We start from the raw sequence: 20,977 nt of genomic DNA on the forward strand, positions 1-20,977 counted from the left end.
AATGAAGGCCAACAAACTGAAGGAATCTAAAGTACTGACGCTCGTAATACATGGACACAGACACTGGACAATCATATACATGGAGACTAAATAATAAATGAAGGACACATGAGAGCCAGAACAAGAGATGTCACTGTACTGAAGTAGTGTGAAAAAGATGGGAGCATACACAGAGATTTACATCATACATTCCTTTGTTGTGGAACAGCTACTGAAGAGATTAGATACAGGTCCCATGGAAGGTCTGCAGAGGAACAATAAGCACTGTGATGTTATCATAAATGTAAACAGTTTTTGCAAGCATAGCGTCACAGGGGACTAACCACCCAAGTACAGATTAAAGAACAAATGCCTTACTAATGGAAATGTTCAAGTATTCCCAGATGTGATGATTAACAGTTTGCTTCAAACACTTGAGAAACAACTATTTAAAATCAGCTTATGAAGAAGTGAGTCTCTAACTTTAATTAGAAGAAAGATGACCAAGTCAATAAGTAAGTTTTGTGTTTAAAATACATCAGGCTTTGAAAATCTACTTAACAATTTACTAAAGTCAAGTGGACTCAGTCTCAGGGATATAGGCTATGAAGACACTTTGGAATATTTGACTGTAATTATTCTCCCTGATAGAGCATAGCTCTGGGAAAAGGCTACTTCAGTGAGTGCTCCATAATTAATTTTTGGCAGGTCCACACCACTGGCCCTGTGGTGTCTTTAACTCAACAACTTACGGAGCATGCTGTGAAGGTCCCTTCTAGGAAAGACCATAAGGCACCACAGAAATGCATATGATGGAGCTACTGCCATCTAAGCAACCAGGACTGGTCACTTCACCATTCAAATCACAACATACTTAAGACTCCAGTTTTCTTCTCCACTGTGCTCTTGAGTCCAGCCATGCATCTAATTAGATTTGACAAAAAGCAAGGTTGGCTTCAACTTTTAAGGTCAATATTAAGATCAAAGATAGGCAACACATATCCATAAAGCAAAAAAATGAAGAACACATATCTGGAATTTACATCATCAGCACAGGAAAAAAAAAAAACCACAACAAAACTTGCATGAAATAACTTCAAGTCTAACTGAATGAATAATCACTTCAATAAACGGGAGATGGCCTACAGGAAAGGAAAGATTTATCATCAAAGTAAGCTCCAGTTTGGAGGTCAGAAGGTAAGAACTGCCACAGGTCAAACTAAGTTAAATTTTGCAGATGAAAACCAACAAAATCCAAGAAGACTGAGGCAGCAAACAAAAGTGTTTCAGCCACAGAAACAAAAAGAGAATGAGAAAAAACAAGAGCCATGTAGAGGATGCCTCAAAACTAAAGAAATATTTCACATGAGATTACAAAAAGATTCACAATATAGCTGACAAAACAAGATATCTACAGGAAGGACTGTACAGAAATTAAAACTAGTGAAAACAGAGGTTGTTGGTTTTGGCAAGCTGCACAGCCTCAGAATACATTTGGAAAGAAAAGAGTTCAATTTTCCAGTGGTATCATATTTCAAACCAAACTGATTTTGTTTATTATGAAAATGGATTTTCTAGAGAAAATCAGAACAGGAAAAATCCTGTTGGACCAAAGCAAACTAAAATTGATGCTACTAGGTAACTATGAGTTAAAATTTTGAAAAGATAAGAATTAGGACAAAAGTGGAAATGCGGGCAAGGAACTTGACAAAAGGGAAATTGCGTCAGGTTGCATTAAAAGAGGAAGTGTTGACATGCATGGGGGGTCCTGTTGGAGCTCCTCCTTGAATATCAGCCTTTGGACAAAATCTATTGAATATTTCCATTAATGATCCTTAAAAGAAGAATAGGAATACACTAATGAAATTTGCTGGTGACACAAACAGGAGACATCACCAACATAGACAACTGAGGTATCACCCAGAAAGAAAAGAATGATCTTGGGTTTTCAAATTCAGCATGGCAAGTACAAGCACTTAGGAACAAAGTGATAAGAATGATTGCTCTATCTTACAATATAGCAATAGCAAACCGGTAATGAAGATGATCTGCATAGTTAATAAGATTCACAAGCCAGCAAAGTGTTATGTAACAGTACATATTGGAGGGTAATATTTCTATTCGGTTTGGAGAAGTATTTGTGCCATTATAGATGCCATGTGCAATTCTGGGTTTTCAGGCTCAAAAAAGATGACCTAAACCCAGAAAAGCAGCAAGACCGAACTCCACTGAGATGAAATGGGGCAAGATATCTATGTTGAAGAGGTAGACATGAACAGGATTACTTGGTGCAGTTGCCTAGAAGACATAATTTGAAGAAGTTTTCCATGATGTGTTCTTACCTATCCCCCACAGGCTATCAGCAAAACATTACATAAATTGCCAAATAGTAGAGAGAGAGAATGAGACAAAATCATTAAAACCGACATGAATGTGTATGCTTTGTGCTACCTAGAATCCTCAAATTAAAGACACACACTTTCTATCCCAACTGTTCTGTACTGTTCTGCTTCTCAAGTCATCTTGGTGCTAGTTTTGCTGAACATGATCAATACTATGTACAATATACAACAACTACATTTGAAAGCAAACAGGAGCTCCTTCAAATTGACTTGAAATTTATATCAGACTAATAGACATGGTCCTTTTTGTTCTGTTGAATTTTGAATAATTTAATTCCAAGCATCTTTCACTTCTCATGTAGAGAAAAACCTTTTTTTTTTTCTTCTGTGTTTCCACCACCTTCAATAATTTTGGAACTGGCAGAAGCTAGAGATACCTTACTCTGTGTCATTCTTCAGTTTAAAATATACCAGCTCACATGGCAGTGTGTCCGCAAGCTTCACATGTAAACAGTTGCAATGCTCATCTAAAGGAGACAAACATCCCAACAGCATGAGAAACCAAAGGAAGTATCAAGTGCAGTTTCTCACAGTTCCATCTACGTTAAAGCTGGGCCACCTGGAGATGATATGTTCTCCCTGCCTCGTGTAAACCAGTGCTACTCAGAACATAAGCTAGTGCTGCTCATGCCTAAGTTGTCCATTTAATTATCCTTTAGAAGCACTGTAAGCTGGTTTCTGGATTTATACCGGGGATCAGATCTTTCATGACAGGTGAAAAAGTATTGTCATTTTATCCTGCAGTCTGCCTACCAGCTGCAGTCTGGGTTCATCAGATAATCCTAGTCGATTCCAAATTTCTCTTTAACTGTATTAATCCAAGTGTATCATACCAATTAAACTAGATGATAAACAACATGCGGCTAAAAGAATATTTCTGTTACTTATCTGGAACACTGCATCAAAAAATTAAAATCATATTTAGAAAGTTCTGATAATCATCTAATTAAACTAGAGAGGCATTAATTAAAATAAATGTTATATTTCCCACACTAGCAAAATTAAAAATTCAGATTATTTTAATGAAAAACAAGTCTATAACAATTATGGAATTTTTCTTGTGAACAAAATCAGCTAACTAGAAAGGAAAATAGCAATGGATCACGCAGGAAGATTTAGTCCCACTACTTCATTATCCCCATTAACTCTCTTGAAAACTACCTGCTCCACCCTTGCTTTAACACTGAATTATTATCTATTTGTCTTGAGAAAACAACATGAGTTTGGTCAAGGAGGTAGACATAGGACTCTGCTTTGCTGATCAAGAAACTTCTGTCAAACTCAGCAATTTTGTCTGCAGGAAGACATTGTCTCAGTAATTTGTAACAGCACAGTGTATTCAACTTAGCCATCCTGTGTCCAACAGCAAAACCTCTAAACATGGTTTCTTGTCATTCCCTTTTCCTTGAAGTCCACAATTCACAGTCAGATATGTTTTAGTTTTTCTACAATATCTGTTTTAATTTAATTGTTCAAAATATATACTGCCTCAGGCACTTCAGAGTATTAGCTTCATTTGTCCTTATTTATAAACATATCTTGCACTAAAACAAGAAAAACAGTTGCACGCAAAGTAACTAAATCACAAAGCTAATGGATTTAACATGGCAAATTCTTCACAGCTCTAAATAAAACAATCACCAGTTCAGAGATGTCTTTGCGGCACAGGAATGACAGAAGGGGCTGAGGTGAGGTAAGAATGATTGAGAGAAACCTGTTGTGAAAGTGTGATATCGTTTTCAGCACGGACTAGCTCTGCAATTTGCCCACGTCCAGTGACGAGGTCTGCTTTAAAAGTGCAAGTTTTAGTACAGTGGAACAGGTCACATGCCCTATCACGTCCATCTGCAGATCTGCACAACTGCCAGTGGCTGTGCAACCACAGGAGGTGCTGGAGCACTCCCAGCCAAGTGGCGAGCCCGGAGAGAACAGGGGAGGCAGCAGCAGGACAGACACGAGGAGAAATCCAGGGCCGGCATGACAGCTGCATATTAAATCTGTTGTGCTCAGCCTACACAGGGTTATAGGTATTGATTCACTGACACATTCAATTTGATTGCTTTTGGATGCATCAGAGGCATGCGTTACTGCTCTTGGAATATCATTTTTTGCCCTCACCACACCACACTTTCCTTCCTTTGTATCTTACAAATGATAGTGGCAAAGGGGAGGGTCAGGGAAAGCAGATTCTTTCCATTAAAACACCAGGCTGTCTAAAATTGGCAATTTGCTAGGTTAACTTACTTGCAACATCTGACCCAGCTCCAGCTTCACTGATTCCCAAGCAAGCCACAAAATCTCCAGCTATAGTTGGTACGAGGAACTGTTTTTTCAACTCATCAGAACCAAATCTGCAACAATATAATGAAAAAGACAGGATATTAAAAGCTTTTGAAGGTAAACTTTATTTACAATTTAGTTGCAAATTTTGTTCTATGCACAGAGTGATCAATTTTCCTATGACTAGGTAAAACCTATCCCAGAGTCAACAGACAGAACAGATCCCCTCCAAAGCTATGATTCAGAGCCTTCACCAGAACTGCAACCACAATCATTTTAAACAAGGTTTTTACAAGTATTCAGGCATCTTACTCCCACAGAAATGCGTGGTCTAGATGCCTAAAATCTGATCTTTATGATCAGATTTTTGAGAGTTATCAGATCTAAATAGACATAGTCCCTGGGGTTTCCCCTCAATGCTCCTGCACCAGTCTGCAGTCAGCCAGGATGGAGGACCTGCTCTCTGTCTGTCTTCTGACTTTTGCATCAGCTCTTTGCCAGGTTTTAGTGGTGACTGAAAAGTTATGACATGTGATAGCCACTCTCTGCAAATATCTGTATTTACATTATTAGTATTTCACAGTTGCATTTAAATCACACGGTGAAATCCATTAGTGCTTCTTTCCAGCCGTTCTTTTAGTCCCCACAAAAATAAAAAGGGAAACATCAAACTGTTGATGGCATTTTAACAGAAAAAATTCACTTGGCCATATTTCAATTCAGTTAAGAGGTACCCTCTTTTTTTTCCAACGTTTAGCTGCTTTCCTTGATTCAAAACATGGTCTATCTCATTTCACGGTTGATTTTGTCCTAATTAACATTCACTAATTTGGTCTTGCAGCGTGAATAGTGAACTCATGGTCTAGTTCTTGAACCTCTCTTGTGCTAGACTGAAAAATTCCTCGCGTCATGAAATGTCTCTTCTGTGAGCAGAAATTCATAAAAGCCAAGTTCCTCCTCAGCCTCCTCTTCAGTATGAGGCTTCTCAGGTCAGCATCTCCACTGATCTCCTTCGGCTCACCGCCTGCCAAAGTAGACTGCAGTCACCTGGGCCCTCCTTCTAAAACACTGTCCCAATACTTCCAAAGGAGTGATGCCATTTTAAGTTAAGACTCTGACCCTTCCCCTCCTCTCCAATCCTGACACAAAACAGTCAAAGGACACGGGACGGCCAGAGAACAGACTGGGAGCTGGCAGACCCTTTGTGCACACCAGGAGCTCAATTCCTAGTCCCATCCCTGCTGATAACAATCACGGCAGCAATCCCAAATAAATACAAGAAGCGAGCTTGGAGTGTTTACTCCTTCCTCCAGCATACTGGGACAAAGTCCCCTGGCCTGTTATGCAGCGTACTTTTTTTTTTAATTTTCCCTTTTCTTGGGACATGATCAAGTACGGCCAGCTGAAAATTCATTAGACAAAAAAACCAAACCAAAACCAAGAAAAGTCAGATTAGGAGAGGAGATAGCAGGGATTTTTGGCAATGCTTTCTGATGCTTAGAACTTTGCCAACCTGTAGTTATTTCAACAGAGGATTTCCATGACAAGAACCTTCCTCAGAATCATGTTTTTGGTTTGATATCTTTGTTTGTTTGGTTTCAGTTCCAGAAAACAGTTCAGCTCTTCCCAAAAATGAGGCTACAGAAGAAGTTATTTTGCAATTAAAAAAACAGTCTGGCAACACTATCTTCAGAAGATCATGGGTCTCTATGCCTTGCAGGAAGGACACGCAGCTCAGCAAGCAGCTAGCTATTGTGTTAGAAATATGTTGTTTCTGTAAAATTCTACCCATCTTAAACACATCCCAGCAAAATCTCAGGTTTGCATAAATGCAATACCCACTTCTTTCCAGTTTAACAGCTCCAGAATTAGAAACCTCTGTTTGCAATGAGATCATGCTCTGGCTCAAGACAGACCAGACAATGTCTGCTTTCTGGTCTGGGGCCACACCCCAGAGCATAGTTTCCCATGTGATTAACTGTGCAGCCTTAGCATCACTCTCAAATATATTTTCATGCATGTGTGTATGTATACACACACACAGGAGTCTACAGTCAATAAACCGGAGCTCCTTATTGATGCTGGGTAACCCAGAAGTCCCACGTGTGAGATTCTGACACCTTAAGAGTTGCAGGAAAGTGGTCCATCCTTTCTTGCTCCGCACTTTATAAGTAACATTGGTGCAATGTCATGAATACAAATACAAAAATGACAATGGTATACAATCTTGTAAATGGTGGGTAAGAGGAAAATAAAACCACGGCAAAACGCAGATGTAAGAACACTTCCTTGATCCACATATTTCTGTTTATGTGCTCTGCCAATTAGAATCATAGAATCGTTTTGGTTGGAAAGGACCTTTAAGATCATCGAGTCCAACCGTTAACCTAGCACTGCTAAGTCCACCACTAAACCATATCCCTAAGCACCACATCTACTCTTCTTTTAAATACCTCCAGGGATGGTGACTCCACCACTTCCCTGGGCAGCCTGTTCCAACACTTGACAACCTTTTCAGTGAAGAAATTTTTCCTGAAATTTTAAGTCACCTTTATTTATCGCAAATATATATAAAAATCCAGTTTCTGACAGGTCAGATTGCTACATTGAATGAAAATATGTCTATTGCACATCACTATTCTGACTTAATTGGGCTGATAATCATCTTGTTAGAACTGCAGATCTTATTCACTTTTGTTTCTTCTACTTCTGGGGAAAAAAGCTGAGCTGAAATGAATTAATTATATTAGTAAGGAAAGTTCTGAGTAGAACTAGTATGATACACTATTAAGTGCAAATTGAAATTCTGAATATGAACAGCTGCAGGCACTTCTAACATGGCTATCAGTGTTTGATCAATTCAAGCTTTCTTGCACTGGAGCTCACACATTCAAGCACTATTCACCACCAAAGCAAAAATAAAGCAAAAAAAAAAAAAAAAGAGAAGAGAAGTTTTCAGACAATCTATGCATTCTTCTACAGTACTTCAAAGATGACACAACAGTTTACTCATGGACTTTCTAGGAATATAAAGATTTCCTTTAGGCAAAGAAGAGGGTAACTGACCTACTGTCGCTTTCCTTCTTACATATTAGCAAGAGGTGAATTTCTCCCAATTTTCTTTCTGTTCTGTTCCTAGACTCAAACTATTAATAGTGCAGTAGCCACATGCCACGCTTTTGCTTCAGTAGTCCTGCACAGGCATCCTACCATGTGATGTCCAGTTTCAGCTTTAGCAGTACTCCTTGGGTCTCCAAGATACAGGAAAAGAAGCAAGAAAAAACAAAAGGGAAGAAATGCTCTTTAGAGGCACAGAAAGGGTTAGAAATGCCTGGTGAAGAGCAGCACCCTCGGGCAGCATGGAAGTCCCATTCAGTTCAGAAATTTACATAACCTGGATTTAAAAGAATCCACACTGCAATCAGCTTTCTCTCCTCGAGTCCCTATTTCAGTCAAGATCAGAAGACATGTGAGTTTAAAAAAACCCGCATTTAAAAAACTTATTTACTTTTTGTGAAAGATGGCATAAGAAAAAAAGCAATAAGAAAAGTGCTCTGGCTACTAGTTTTTATCAAGCCTTTAAGCTTTAGTTATTTGAAGACTATGAAATAAATTGCTCAGTTTGAGCTACTGCTATGTTCTGAAAAGAATACAGATGAAAAGCCTATATGAGACTACCTGACGGGTATGACTACCTCATGCAGATGAGACTACCTGAAGGGTTTTGGTTAAGAATGATTACATCAGTCTTCTATTTATTTAGGAATGCATTTTGCACTAAAATGCAGGTATTGTAAAAGAGGAGTCATATTAAAGATGACCCTCTTCAGATCATGCAGTTTTTAAGAGCTACTCATGTGGCATCTCTTTCTGAAGAAGCACAAAACCAAGCTTCCCTTACCCTATGCCAGTGGGAAAACCACTCGGCTCTTGAATGACCCCTTCCCATTTTCACCCTTTTCCCAGCTGATCAAGTGGATGATCCTGCTTTTCAAAACTGCTGTTCTGATTGTCAGCTGCAGCTTCTCTCCTTTACAGCAAACAGGAAAAGAGACAGTAGAATTGTAACTTTTTTGACATTCTCAGATATGCTGCTGTTCAGGGTGGAGAAATAATCAGTGACGAGTAAGCTGATGAAATAGGCACCAAATAATCATCATTATCCTTACTGTTTTTTCTATAAATACTAGGAAAAAAAAAAATAAAAAGAAAGTTTACTGCCTACTGCCAAGATAAAGGAGCTCTACACTGATCTGGTACCACTATGGATGTGTCACCCTACAGGTTTGTTTACAAACCCAGGGAAATGTATCTCATTCACTGCCTCAGCTGAGAGCTACTTTCTCCACTCTACTTGTAAGCGTGAAAGCAAGTCAAGTATTACATCTCAATGCATTTGAAAGAACTGACAAAAAGTTATGTTCAGAACCAGGTACATCAAAGGTCAGATCACTGCTGACAATACATTCTGCATTTAGTTCTCAAATTTAGAACTGCTACTGCTTCACTTAGAAGAAGCTGGGGAAAAAAAAATGGAGCAGTCTGAGCATCTTCAAGTGAAACAAAACTATTTTCTCCCACATTTGTCTGCACAATAGAAATGCATATAAATCAAAATCCACAGGGTTGCTTCCAAGTACGACCATAAGTATAACTTTCTGAAGGTTGCAGACAAAATCATAAAGAATGAAGCAAAAAGCAGCAGGAACAGTGAACAGGCAAACAGATACAGGTAACATTTTCAAAATCACTATGCTCTTTGTAGTTTATATAATTAAACTGTTACTACAACGTACTTCCTATTTAACTGAGTATCTCAAAGACCTTCACAAACTAAGCCTTGCAACAGCCTCTCACTGAAGCATGGAAGTTGCAGAAACAGCATCAGGAGGCATCCCAACTCTAAATAATTTTAAGACTTTATTTTTCCGAAGTATGAAAATATAAAAAGCTGTGTGTGTGCTGGCATGCATATGTGCATCCATCTGTTCAAACTACTGCACTGTCTATATATCTAATTGAGGGAACATCTCTAATTCATCTTGGCAGAGCATCTTCATGACATCACATTCACTGAGTTGGTTCACAGGTGCACTCAATACATGCTCGATGAATGCTGATTAAAGTCCACAGTTAAGAAAGCCAACAAAGGGCTCCAAACTTCTTTTTAAAAGTTTTTTAGGGGATGATGGTTGATTCCTATACTACTGTTCATTTGTGCATCATTGATGCACCATGTGTAACAATGCATAGTTGAGATGCAAAATTTGGATTATCTCTTGAACTTGTTTAGGATCACCACAGTGCACAGATACTTTTAAAGAAACCATCCAGGTTGTCAATGCAATGTGAATCCATGACCCAGGACAAGCAGTTATCCCTCTCACTAACTGCATGACGTAAAGCTGCATCCATGCAAAATTTCCTGTAGCAACCAGCTTTCTCTTTTCATTACCAAGTTTCACTTTTACAGCTTAAGAGTGGGACACTGTACTGTATAATTGGTCAGTGGAATTGAGTTAACAGTGAAGAAGTTCACTAATACAGATGCAAATTCAATTACAGATTTCATCATCTTAACGACATTTTCACATTTACTTTCCAAGAACATCCACTTTAGGATTTCACTAGCACAAATGTACATAGCCTCAACAGCAGAACAAAGTAACATAAGGCAAAAAACCTGCAATGGAACAAAATCCCATCTTCTTTTACCCACAAATTTTTTTAAACCCCTGGGAATAAAAGGTGATCATGGGGGCAAGGTACTGTTCTCTGAAGTCTTTTAAAATACTAGTTTTATTCTCAGATGGACTATAACTAAGCTACTGTTGCAACAGACATCATTAACTCCATGCTTTCAGCAAGCTTTTGGTGTATTACACAAAGGAAAAGAAAACTTTTAGAAAGATTTCCCATGGCTGACACCTCTGAAGTTGTACATACCTAGAAAAGGATAAATGGATGTCAAGGGAACATAAATTCCAAGGGAGCTTAAAGTCCAGGCTCTACAGTGGATTTACAGGCATTTTTAATCAGAATGGGGAAAAAACCCACCAACAAACAACTCAACCCTAAAATGCTCTTCTTTGCAAAATGTCCCCTCTTGTATACCTGTTTTGTGCAGATAAGTTTCTGACTTCACCATCGTCATTTGAATTTAATTCCCACCACCACCTCCCAGAATTTTTGGTGTATCCATATTCCAGGGGCTGGATCAGCCTGTCACCTCCCTCTAGTTTTGCAAACTGCTGTTTTTGATGCAGAATGTCTGTGAAACTACTACATGAAGAAGTAGTTGGTAACTGCCACTTTTATTGAGGGAGAAAAAAAAAAAACAAACCAGATTCAGAAGGTGCAGGAGCTTGAATGGCAGCAAGTGATAAAAGGGAAACACTGACACAATCAAATGAGAAAAAGCAAGATGAGTAATTGCCTGGCATGGGCGTATTTAGGAGGAATGATATACGTGCTACAATTTTAGGACTTACACTGATATTGATCATTATTTCTGAAAAGTTACAGTCAGCAAGGAGCACATTGTAAAGCTGGAAAAAAGCAAGCAAATTATAAAATAGAATTAGCCTGATCCTAATCATTACAACTAAATACATCCTTAGTATGACTGCACTGGGATATCTGGCTAAGAAAAACCACAAACATGAATGGAGGGATTCTGGAATTAAGATTGTTTTATTGGTTGTGGCACCAAGGTTCTGTGTTTGGAAACAGATCATCTACTATTAAAAAAGGCCTACATTTCAATGGATAATATTCTAACATTTAAAAAAAATATGTATTTTCTCCCTTAAACCAAACTGTCTGAGAAGCAGAGAGTAGGTTCCTTCCTCAAGCTTTACTGAAGAGCAACTAGAAAAAAAATCTACACAGTAATGGTTTTTTCTACTCTGGGTAGATTGGGTCTTAGGCCTAAACACACAATGGTTTGATTTTTAAGCTAAAACAAACTTTCTGAAAATTACCTTGTAAGAGCAGGAGTAGCCATGCCAGCTTGCACTCCAATAGCCATAGGAATACCTCCACAGCGGATATTTCCCAGCTCTTCTGCCACTGCAATGCTATAGGAGAAGTCCAAGCCCATGCCGCCATATTCTGCAAAAAACCCCGAAATATATGATAATGATGTTCTAGACTGGCATAAGTGACAAGGAAAAAAAATCAAATATTGCTACTGCAAGTACTTGCCAACTGCAATTTCACTTCTAATTTTTATATATTTGACAATTAACAGCTTTCCTTTCAGAAAAGTGATGCCATGCTGTTCTTTACAGAACCTGAACTTAAAGTTACACTTGCTCCAATTACCTGTGTACACATCAGGTCACATCTGGATATCCTAAGTAGCATCAATACTTTTACTAGAAACAACAGGAAGAAGTGAGGTGCTGCTGAAAAAGACATGAGAAGGCAAAATTACTAACAGCAAGGTCATGTGAACAAACCACCACGAGTTAAGAAGTGCTTCTATTTCTCTGTGATACCCCCCCAACATGCATGCTCTCAGCCCCCAGCGCACTCAAGGGGAGCTCATCTTCCTCACACACAGCAGTCAACTCAGCACAGAGCAAGACCACGTGCCGGTGGTGTCCCTACGTTGAGTTACCGCTGTAGCTCAAAATCCACGTTAGACAGAAGCACAACACCGAACACGCGTGTTTCACATCCCGGCACCTGGTTGCTGTAGTCATTAAAGCATTTTTCATTAGCGGGAGGCTGCCAGCACCAGCCGTTTCTCCTCCCCATATTCCAATCTGCAAATTCAATTAAAGAGGATATTATTCTTCACCTCCTCCCAGGGCCCAGCACTGATAAACCCACCACGTAGTGAAACACAAAAAAGCGCTACGTTGCTATGATGGATGAGGTAATTTCTAGCTGTATTAAATAGTTTACAGTCCAAAGGAAATATGGTGAGAAAGAGAAGGTTACTGCTTGACGTCATTCGTTGACTGAGCAGCTTTGATTAGATAACGTTTTCCTCCTCTTTTTGTTTTTCTCTCATTTGAAGACCAGCTAAGATTTCAAATAAATAGACACAATCCCCCACCCCTCACACGCACAATAAGGGGCAGACGACTCTCTTCCATTTTCACTTGCTGACATCAAGCACTATCTGAGCTCGCCCCTCTTCCGACCTGCTTCAGAGTTTTCAAAAAACACCATAAATTAAAAATCAAAACAATACAGTGCATAAAAACACAGGGCTTTGTGTGCTATCATCTGTTTCCTACACCCACAGAAACTATCTTTGTGCATCCTTTTTCTGCAGAAAGAAAGAAAAACACAACCAGCTAAGTGTGAAGTTCAATTTTCCAATAACATTTCTCCTTAGGTCATCCTGAATAGTCTGGACTGTGAGAATTAAAAAAAATAACTACTTTTCCAAAATTTTACCTGAAAATAAAGAATGTTTCTTAAAAATATACACAAAATCTAAATTCTTACTGAGCTTAAGCACTACAGTGAAACAACAGTAACATGGAAATGTGTTTAGCATAATATATAATCCAATTATCTTGCCTTTACAAAGGCCCCATCAATAAATAAATGCTCTGAGGAACAGCAAGGAATGTACGCGCACACAAAGGCAAGGCTATTTAAAGATGCGTGGTACGAGAGTTTTTGCTAATTTTTTATGAATCTATAGCAGAGTTATAATAGATAAACTCAGTTTTGAGACCTCACAAATGCTTTCCATTTGACTGTAATTTTTTTAAAATCAGTCGATCATTTTATTGCCAAACTACGCTTACTACTAATTTTATCTTTGGTTTTGTCTACCAAACAGTTATATTCCTGTCTTTCACTTAATTTCACAAATCAAAACCTTAGTTTCTTGATTTACCCAAAGCACCTTCACAAGAGGAATGCTATGCACAAAAATGACCCAAAGGACTGTTTTATGTAAGTGTATGGCTTACATACATTCCTTGTTCATGCCACTATTCATTATATATTACTATATAACAGACTTGCTTGCAGCATTGCAACTTATTTTTTTCCCCAGCCCGTGGTGGCAGCCTGGCTTTTGCAGCCCCACTGCCAGTGCCCCAGTCAGCTATTTTGGGGCTGGTACGAGCACATCACACCATGTGCTACAGGACTCGGATCTTAAACTGAGACAAAACCACCAGATCGTTCTTACTTCCACCTGTCACAGCGATGATGGTGAACGTTTTACGCCATTAATGTTTAATTCTTATTTGGAATAAGACTTACTTTTTTTGGAATAACCCCTACTGTTATAAGGGAGTAAGCTGGCGGTAGGAGAGTCGTGTTTGCCAGTCCCGTCAACAAACACCACCTCCTGGAAGTATCTGTACAATAATGTAATGCTAATAGGTCCATCTAATTTTCATTCAGAAGAGCAAAGACCATGCCTAATATAATTTTTGGTTACAAATCCATAACAAAAGGAACCAAATCAATTTCAGATTTGATTGTTGTTTTTTTAAAAAAAAGAATAATAAGCATATATAAATATTCACGTGTAAAACATTTCTAGGGTAACTATTTCATTTAACTTTAAAATGAGATGAGTGACCTTTAGACAATTGTTTGGCTACATTTCCATTTTTAATTTGCAAGAAATATCGAAAGGACAAAGCAAAGCAAAACTAGGCAGAAAGTCTAATGCACTAATGCTTTTATAATTCAAAACAGGTAGAAAAAGGTAACTCTGCTATATTCAAATTGTTACTTTTTGCTGACAATAGCATAACTTCCAGCTGTTAAATGGATTAATTTGATAACTTATCCATTGTTTGATTTCGGGTTCTTTTACAAAGAAATTAAATTATAAAGCCCAAAGCAAGAACACATGAACACGTAAGTAAATAAAGATTCTGCACTGCAAACCATGGGCAGGACCCATGTCGGAGTAGGGGAAAAGTGTGAGGAGGAAGGAGTGGCAGAGAGGAGCTGCTATGGACTGACTGCAACCCCCCATCCCCCTGTGCCACTCGGGGTGGGGAGGGAGGTACATGGGTCAGGAATGAAGGACTGAAGTTGAGCCTGGAAAAAAGGGGGAGACGATGGGGGGAACATGTTGGTTTAATATGCCTTTGTTTCTTGCTACACAAATCTATTTTAATTGGCAGGAAATTAAATTAATTTTCCCCAAGCCAAGTCTGCTTTGCCCATGATGGTAACTGGGGAGCAGTCTCCCTGACTTTATCTCGAGCCTTGCCGTCATATTTCCTCCCCTGCCCTGCTGAGGAGGGGCAGTGAGCGAGCGGCTGGGTGGGTGTCTGGCTGCTGGCCACGGTGAACCCACCACACCATGGTCAGTATATGAACCTATTTTTTCTTTTAAATTGGCTCTGTGCTTTTCTACTAACGACCACCGCCACATTATTTTAACCGGGGGAAAAAAAAAAAAGGTCCTTATTTTATATAGGCCAGCCTATTTCTACATGTTAAGTTTGTGACACTGGCAGCGGAGTGGCAGTCCAAGAGAAAACAGCAAGTTTTAAAAAACATAAGTTTTAAGATGCACATGTACATTCTACTAAATCTGATAATTTAGGGTATCAGGACTTTTATATATGAATATAGGTAGACAGCAAAGATGATGCTCAAAAATACAAATAAAAGAGCAAGGCTATCTGATCTTCAGCTGCAACATGTCAAAACAGAAACACTGCTGAGAAGATCAGTTGGGAAAACAAAGGCAAAGAATGTCTATGAAAAAGGACTTATAAAGGCAAAGGAGAAGCTGAGATCTTTCATACAATTGTTTCATTTTTGTGAAGACCAACACATTTCTTGTAACTTGTTCAGCTATGGGCTCCCTGTTCAAATACGACTCTGTTCAATGATGAGACAGGCTTGAAGTCTCCAGTCCAGATTTTTTAAGAGTTTATTCTATTTGGAATTTGCTTCTGAACCCCATCTAGTAGCTGTCAGTGGGAACTACAACATCTGTGGTGAAAAGGATCTGTAAGTGAGTTAAAGCAAGGAGAAACGGGGTCTTCAGAACGTTTTGAGAATGTGCGTGAGCCTGGAAAAAGGAATGGTGAAAACACAGTACAGCTGTATTGGTAACTATCTTAAATGCTTATATAATTTCTCCTGTTTGTTTACAGAGCTTCCACAGTTCACATAAAGTGTATCTACACCAAAGGAAATCATGCAGTATTATTTCTACTATTGGCACCTAACTCAGTGCAAGAAAAAACAAACATGTGCTCTTATTTCTAATGACTAGAAAGACAAATAAAACATGAATCAACTCCCATTCTTAAGATAGGTCTGAGAGACTCCTACATCTGACACCAAGATGACACAGCTAATTGTCAGTTTTCATCACAGCCTAAAATTTTAAATCAACAGAAGCAAAATTTAAGTGTTCAAACCTTACTCACCTGTCATAAATATAGTTCAAGACTTTCAGCTCCAGAGGACTACAAAGAGCCTTGAAGTTACATAATTGCAAACATCACCAGGTAGGACAGTACAGAAATCCTACCGTAATTCCTTTCCTATTCTTTACATAAAAGGAATTTAAAGAACTACCAAATGGTAACTCTCCGTGTTGTGCAATTTCCCACGAATCCCTTCTGAATAGCCCAGGCTGATCAAGCTCAGAAAATACCTACTGCCTTCTTGGTTATTTGCTTCTTGCTGGATGCAGTGGAAAAAACCTCTCATTTCATTTAACAGAAACACTGTGCGTCCACTTCAGCCTTGTTGAGATGAACACATTTTTTGGCTATTTCACCTGGATCAGTTCACCAAAAAACCCAAAAAAGAAAGAAAAAACCCTCATACAAGATGCAAAGTTCCCCTTAACAGATCATTTTAGACAGATGTATCAAACTCCCTCAGTTTGGCCCAAAGTAGGACTTATTACAGTGCTTTATATTTGTGTTTGGTTGATCCTAGAAAGATCACCACCACATACAGTACTCAATCTCTCACAGATACTCACTAGTTCATTCAAAAAATCCAAGGCAGACAACGACCTCTTCTGCTAACCAAAGTTTTACTCAGTAATACTACTCTTGTAATCCAATATTCTTTGGAAAAGGAAAAGTATGGATTGGCTGCTCATTCCTTTTCAAACATATACAGTTAGTGGCATAAGTACAATCCCTGAACAATTAACAGTGCAAATTGTGTGTTCCTGCAATACGCGTTGCCATAGAAGTCATGACAGTTGCTGCTTCAGAAACAAAATTCAAAATTTACTGAGATGAATAAGGTGATCGGATCTGTCTAGCACTTTTTTAGATTAAGACAGAGCTACACTGGAAAATACAGGAGAAAATTCCTCCACAGGGTAGGGATAAAAATTCTCCTATAAAACCAACAGAACACGCCAAGTAGGAACTCCACAGTGGCTGCCACTGAGCAGATAAATGCACCACACAGACCTGGCCCTAGCTGGAGGCAGCACAGATACATTTAAAGAGGGTTCAAAGTTGTGTAGGACACTGCTTCAGAAAGCCAGAGGAGTATATTCTAAATCACTGGTTGACAACAGCTGCACTTGTTACCCTCTGACTTCCATAAACCTCCCACACAAATTTGTAAGTTTTCTTTATTTTCTAAATGGTTATACAGTGTCACCAAGTGCCATCTGAGTCAGCAATCCCATCTGCATAAATCTTCTAACTCAGAAGGATATCAGACCTCTTCAAAAAATCACACAAATCCCCAAAATTGTATACAAACAATGTTATGGGGAAGGAAAAGCTGAGCTGCACAGTACAATAGAATAAAATGTCCAGATGGCAACACATGAAACATTAACAGCATAAAAAGACGCAGTAGCCAAAAAAAAAAAAAGAAAGAAAGAAAAGAGAAAATCCAAGATTGCACACAGTCCCCAGCGCCAGCTATTGCATCAGCTCCAACCCAGAGAAAAACTTTATGCAATCACTGGTCATAGATTCCTCAGTCATCTTTTGCCTGATTTTAAGCTATTACTTTTCCCCTCAGCTCTGACCCAAAGTCAGTTCCACAGAAGCCTAGTTAAACCATCCTACAATTTTTTTCTTTAAGGTTAAAAAGTACAGATCTCAATTATTGTGCGTTTGAAAATGTCAGTCAAATTAAATGCCACAGCATGAAGAAAACAAGAAAAAAACCACATGGAAAAATGAAGTCAAGAAGTGCATAGGCTGAATATCACACCTCCTGAGCTTCAGTGGCAAAGCCGTGCTACTTCTCATGAGGTTTCTCTTTGGGCAAGCTCGTAAACAAACCGTAGCCTAGGTTTCAAGAATAGCACCTCTGCAACCTCCCTGCTGTTTGAGGTCAGTCAACCAGCCACAACTGTCAACCTCCTTACATACGTTGAACATATACATTCCTACAAGCTGTTGTACGTTTGCCTGGTTTAAGCTTTGCTTGTGGATGCTCGGTTTAATTCTCTGAGCCAGGCTTATCCAGCAGGGAATACTGCTTCTCTCCAGCTTGAAGGTTGCCACCCTTCTGAGGAACAGGCAAACATTGCATCAACATCCTTCAACATGGTGCGTGTCCACCGCGGTCCTGCTGACACCACTGTGAATCAGCCCTCAGAGGCACCGAAATCTGCCTTCAGCCTCTATGAGGCATGCCAGCCCCATATAAAATGTGCTCTTCCTCCCAAGAAAACAACTGCAGGGCTGCTCAATTAGCTTCTTTTAAACGTGTTCATTCATTTCAGGTAATAAATCAATTAATCTCACACCTGTACAAGAATGAAGCAGGTACATCATCTTTGTGTGCTGCTGGTGCTCCTATTCAGGACTCTTCCTCTCATGTGAACGACCACAAACTACTACAAAAAGTTCATGTTACTCTGTATCACGGCAAATTTTCCTCCATCAGGATCTGAATACACAAATAGATATTATAAGGAATCTACAGTAATGTACAGACATTCAACATCCCATAGGTGAACAGGGAAAGAAAATGGGAACAGACTTATCAATAGGTAACATACAGACAGAGCCTGAAGAACATTCTCCAATTTAAGCAAAACAGAGGAAAAAGATGAGTAACAGGACTGAATACAAGTATGTACACTTGTAAGGATTTTTTAAAAACTGAATGAAAAGGGGTCAAGATCTGAAATTAGAAGAAATTGTACTCGGTTTTGTAGCAAACCCTATGAGCAAAAAGCAGACTAATTACTTGCATTTCTTAAAAGCATCAGGATATAAAGTCAACATTCAAGAGATCCAGAGCTCATTCTGACTCTTCTGAAGTCCACATAAATAAATAATTAAACTGAAAAGCAATACTACGTAACTCAGGGATTACACAGATTTATTACATTTGCTACTTATTAAAATTTCTATGCTAAGATTTAATACAAAGGCTATGTATCAGCTGAAAGCTGTGTTTAACTTACTTTCCTACAAGATCTTTTATTCCAGCACAAGCTGACAAATAGCTTGTTGGAAATCCAGATTTGTCTGACATGGAAAACTTTAGCCACTTAGCTCAAGATGTCACAGCCAAAGGCATAAACTTTACTAGATCACAAGTTCCAAAACTTGCACTCTCCAAATGGAGTTTTAAACTGAGAATTAAAATTGTGGGCACAGGGGAAGAAATTTGACAAATGCTGGTTTTGAATAAATTCCAGAAAAGACTATTTCATAATTAAATGAACTTTGGATGTTCTCTGGAGCTAGCCTGGCTAGCACATGGGTTTTAGTTCAGTAGCACAGGAACTCCAAACAGAAACACACAATAGGAGGCTGCCACAGGAATTTCTGATCATTATAGGACCAAATTATTTTCCAGTGGCTGACCCCTTTTAAGTCCTTGACAAGCTGGGCCAGATACTGAAAAAAAAACATACCATGCCATCCCAGAATACCTGTCACATTGCAGATCAAAATATATTCTTAGCACGATCACAGTAAATAAATTTAATTAAAGAGACATCTATCAACTAATGCCACAGCTAGAAGCACACCCCTCTGTCATTGGGTAATTTCCTTGTTTATGAGCATTAACAGGCAAAATTCAACCAAAAATTAAAAAAAAAAAAAAAAAAAAAAAGCAACCTGGTCTAGTGGAAAGGTGTCCCTGCCTGTGGCAGGGGCGTTGGAACTAGATGTCTTTAGGTCCCTTCCAACCCATTCTATGATTCTGTGAAAATTCTCCTCAGCTGGCAACATCTGCATCCGCAGGCTGATGCAGCCATAAGCACAGGCAGGGCTGGGACTGCCAGCTCCACAGCTCATCGTCCCCTGCAACTCCCAAGCCCTTGCCCCATGGGACAGCCTGTCACACTGCTAGAGAATCTCCAAATGTTTCACTGCCCAAGCGCAGCAGAGACCGAAGGAGAGCATCTTCAATGTTTTGTGATTGTTTGTGAAATCTGATTGGTTTTGAAACTACGTTGAGTTAGCAAAAGCAAAGCAATAAAAGAGCATCCCTATTTCTGAGCAATAGAGCGTGGTTAGCTGTTTAAGACAAAACCCACGTTTTCTGTTTTCCAGGAAGGGCCATGAGTTTGATCCCAGACTGGGAAAAAAGTCAAAATGCAAAAATCTGAATATTTTTATGACATGAAATTGCACTCTTTTGTCAGGGTTTTTGTTTATTTTGGTTGGGGTTTTTTCCCCAAAAAGACATATAAAGGAAATTTCACAATAAAAAAAACCTTTCTGGAATGAAAATAGATTTTTCACAGTGTCAAAACAATGCATTTCCTCTTACTTTTCTCCAACAAAACAGACATTTCAGTAAGACTGACATGTTCCCGTGCTTTCTCTATTCTTGATAATTTTAACGGAAAAAATATTTCATTGATAACTTTTATTTGGTTTAGGAAGTGTGGACAAACACTTCAAGCAGTATTCTAGAGCTGAAAATACCTGGTTTAGTTCTCATTTTTGCCTATGTTTTTGTGTGCATCCTTGCCCTGAAGATTTGTCAGCCATACCATATAATAAAACAGATTACCTCTCTCTGTAAAAAAGCTAACACAACAGGATTCTAATCTGAACTGCAATCTCCAATGTAAAATAATGCTACATCACTACTTTTCTTTACATTGAAGTTAGAAGGTGTGCCTTGATGTGGTACTGGCCACAATGAAAGGATTATCAGTATAGTGCATAGCATGACAGAAAGCAAATTCCCCATCCAAGACTGTTCTCTTCAAAAGAACTTTCTACTCAAAATATTACATTATTTCAGTGAGCATTTCATCATCCTCTGTGCTATGCCCCAACAAATTATAATTTATTGGGTTATCTGTTTCTTCTTATTGATTTGGTTCTGAAATCAGTAACAAATCAGCACTCAAAACCGTGAAAGGCAAGTTATTCCAAGGGGGAAAG

At 38.8% G+C, this 20,977-nt stretch overlaps 1 protein-coding gene across 3 annotated transcripts in view; it reads right to left on the reverse strand.

Moving 5' to 3' along the window:
- The window catches only part of LOC137665465 (probable acyl-CoA dehydrogenase 6), a 101,447-nt gene that overhangs the window by 29,097 nt on the left and 51,373 nt on the right, over positions 1 to 20,977 (reverse strand). For all 3 annotated transcript variants that reach the window (XR_011048515.1, XR_011048514.1, XM_068404475.1), the window contains exons 3-4: positions 11,645 to 11,774; positions 4,626 to 4,732 (exon numbers count right to left, since the gene is read on the reverse strand). Coding sequence is in view for 1 of the 3 variants with exons in the window: in XM_068404475.1 (XP_068260576.1) it covers positions 4,626 to 4,732; positions 11,645 to 11,774 (237 nt within the window). In the remaining 2 variants the exon portion in view is untranslated. The remainder of the gene's footprint in view (positions 1 to 4,625; positions 4,733 to 11,644; positions 11,775 to 20,977) is intronic.

This window comes from Nyctibius grandis, chromosome 7 (assembly GCF_013368605.1).
Source record: "Nyctibius grandis isolate bNycGra1 chromosome 7, bNycGra1.pri, whole genome shotgun sequence".
Taxonomy (NCBI): Eukaryota; Metazoa; Chordata; class Aves; order Nyctibiiformes; family Nyctibiidae; genus Nyctibius; species Nyctibius grandis.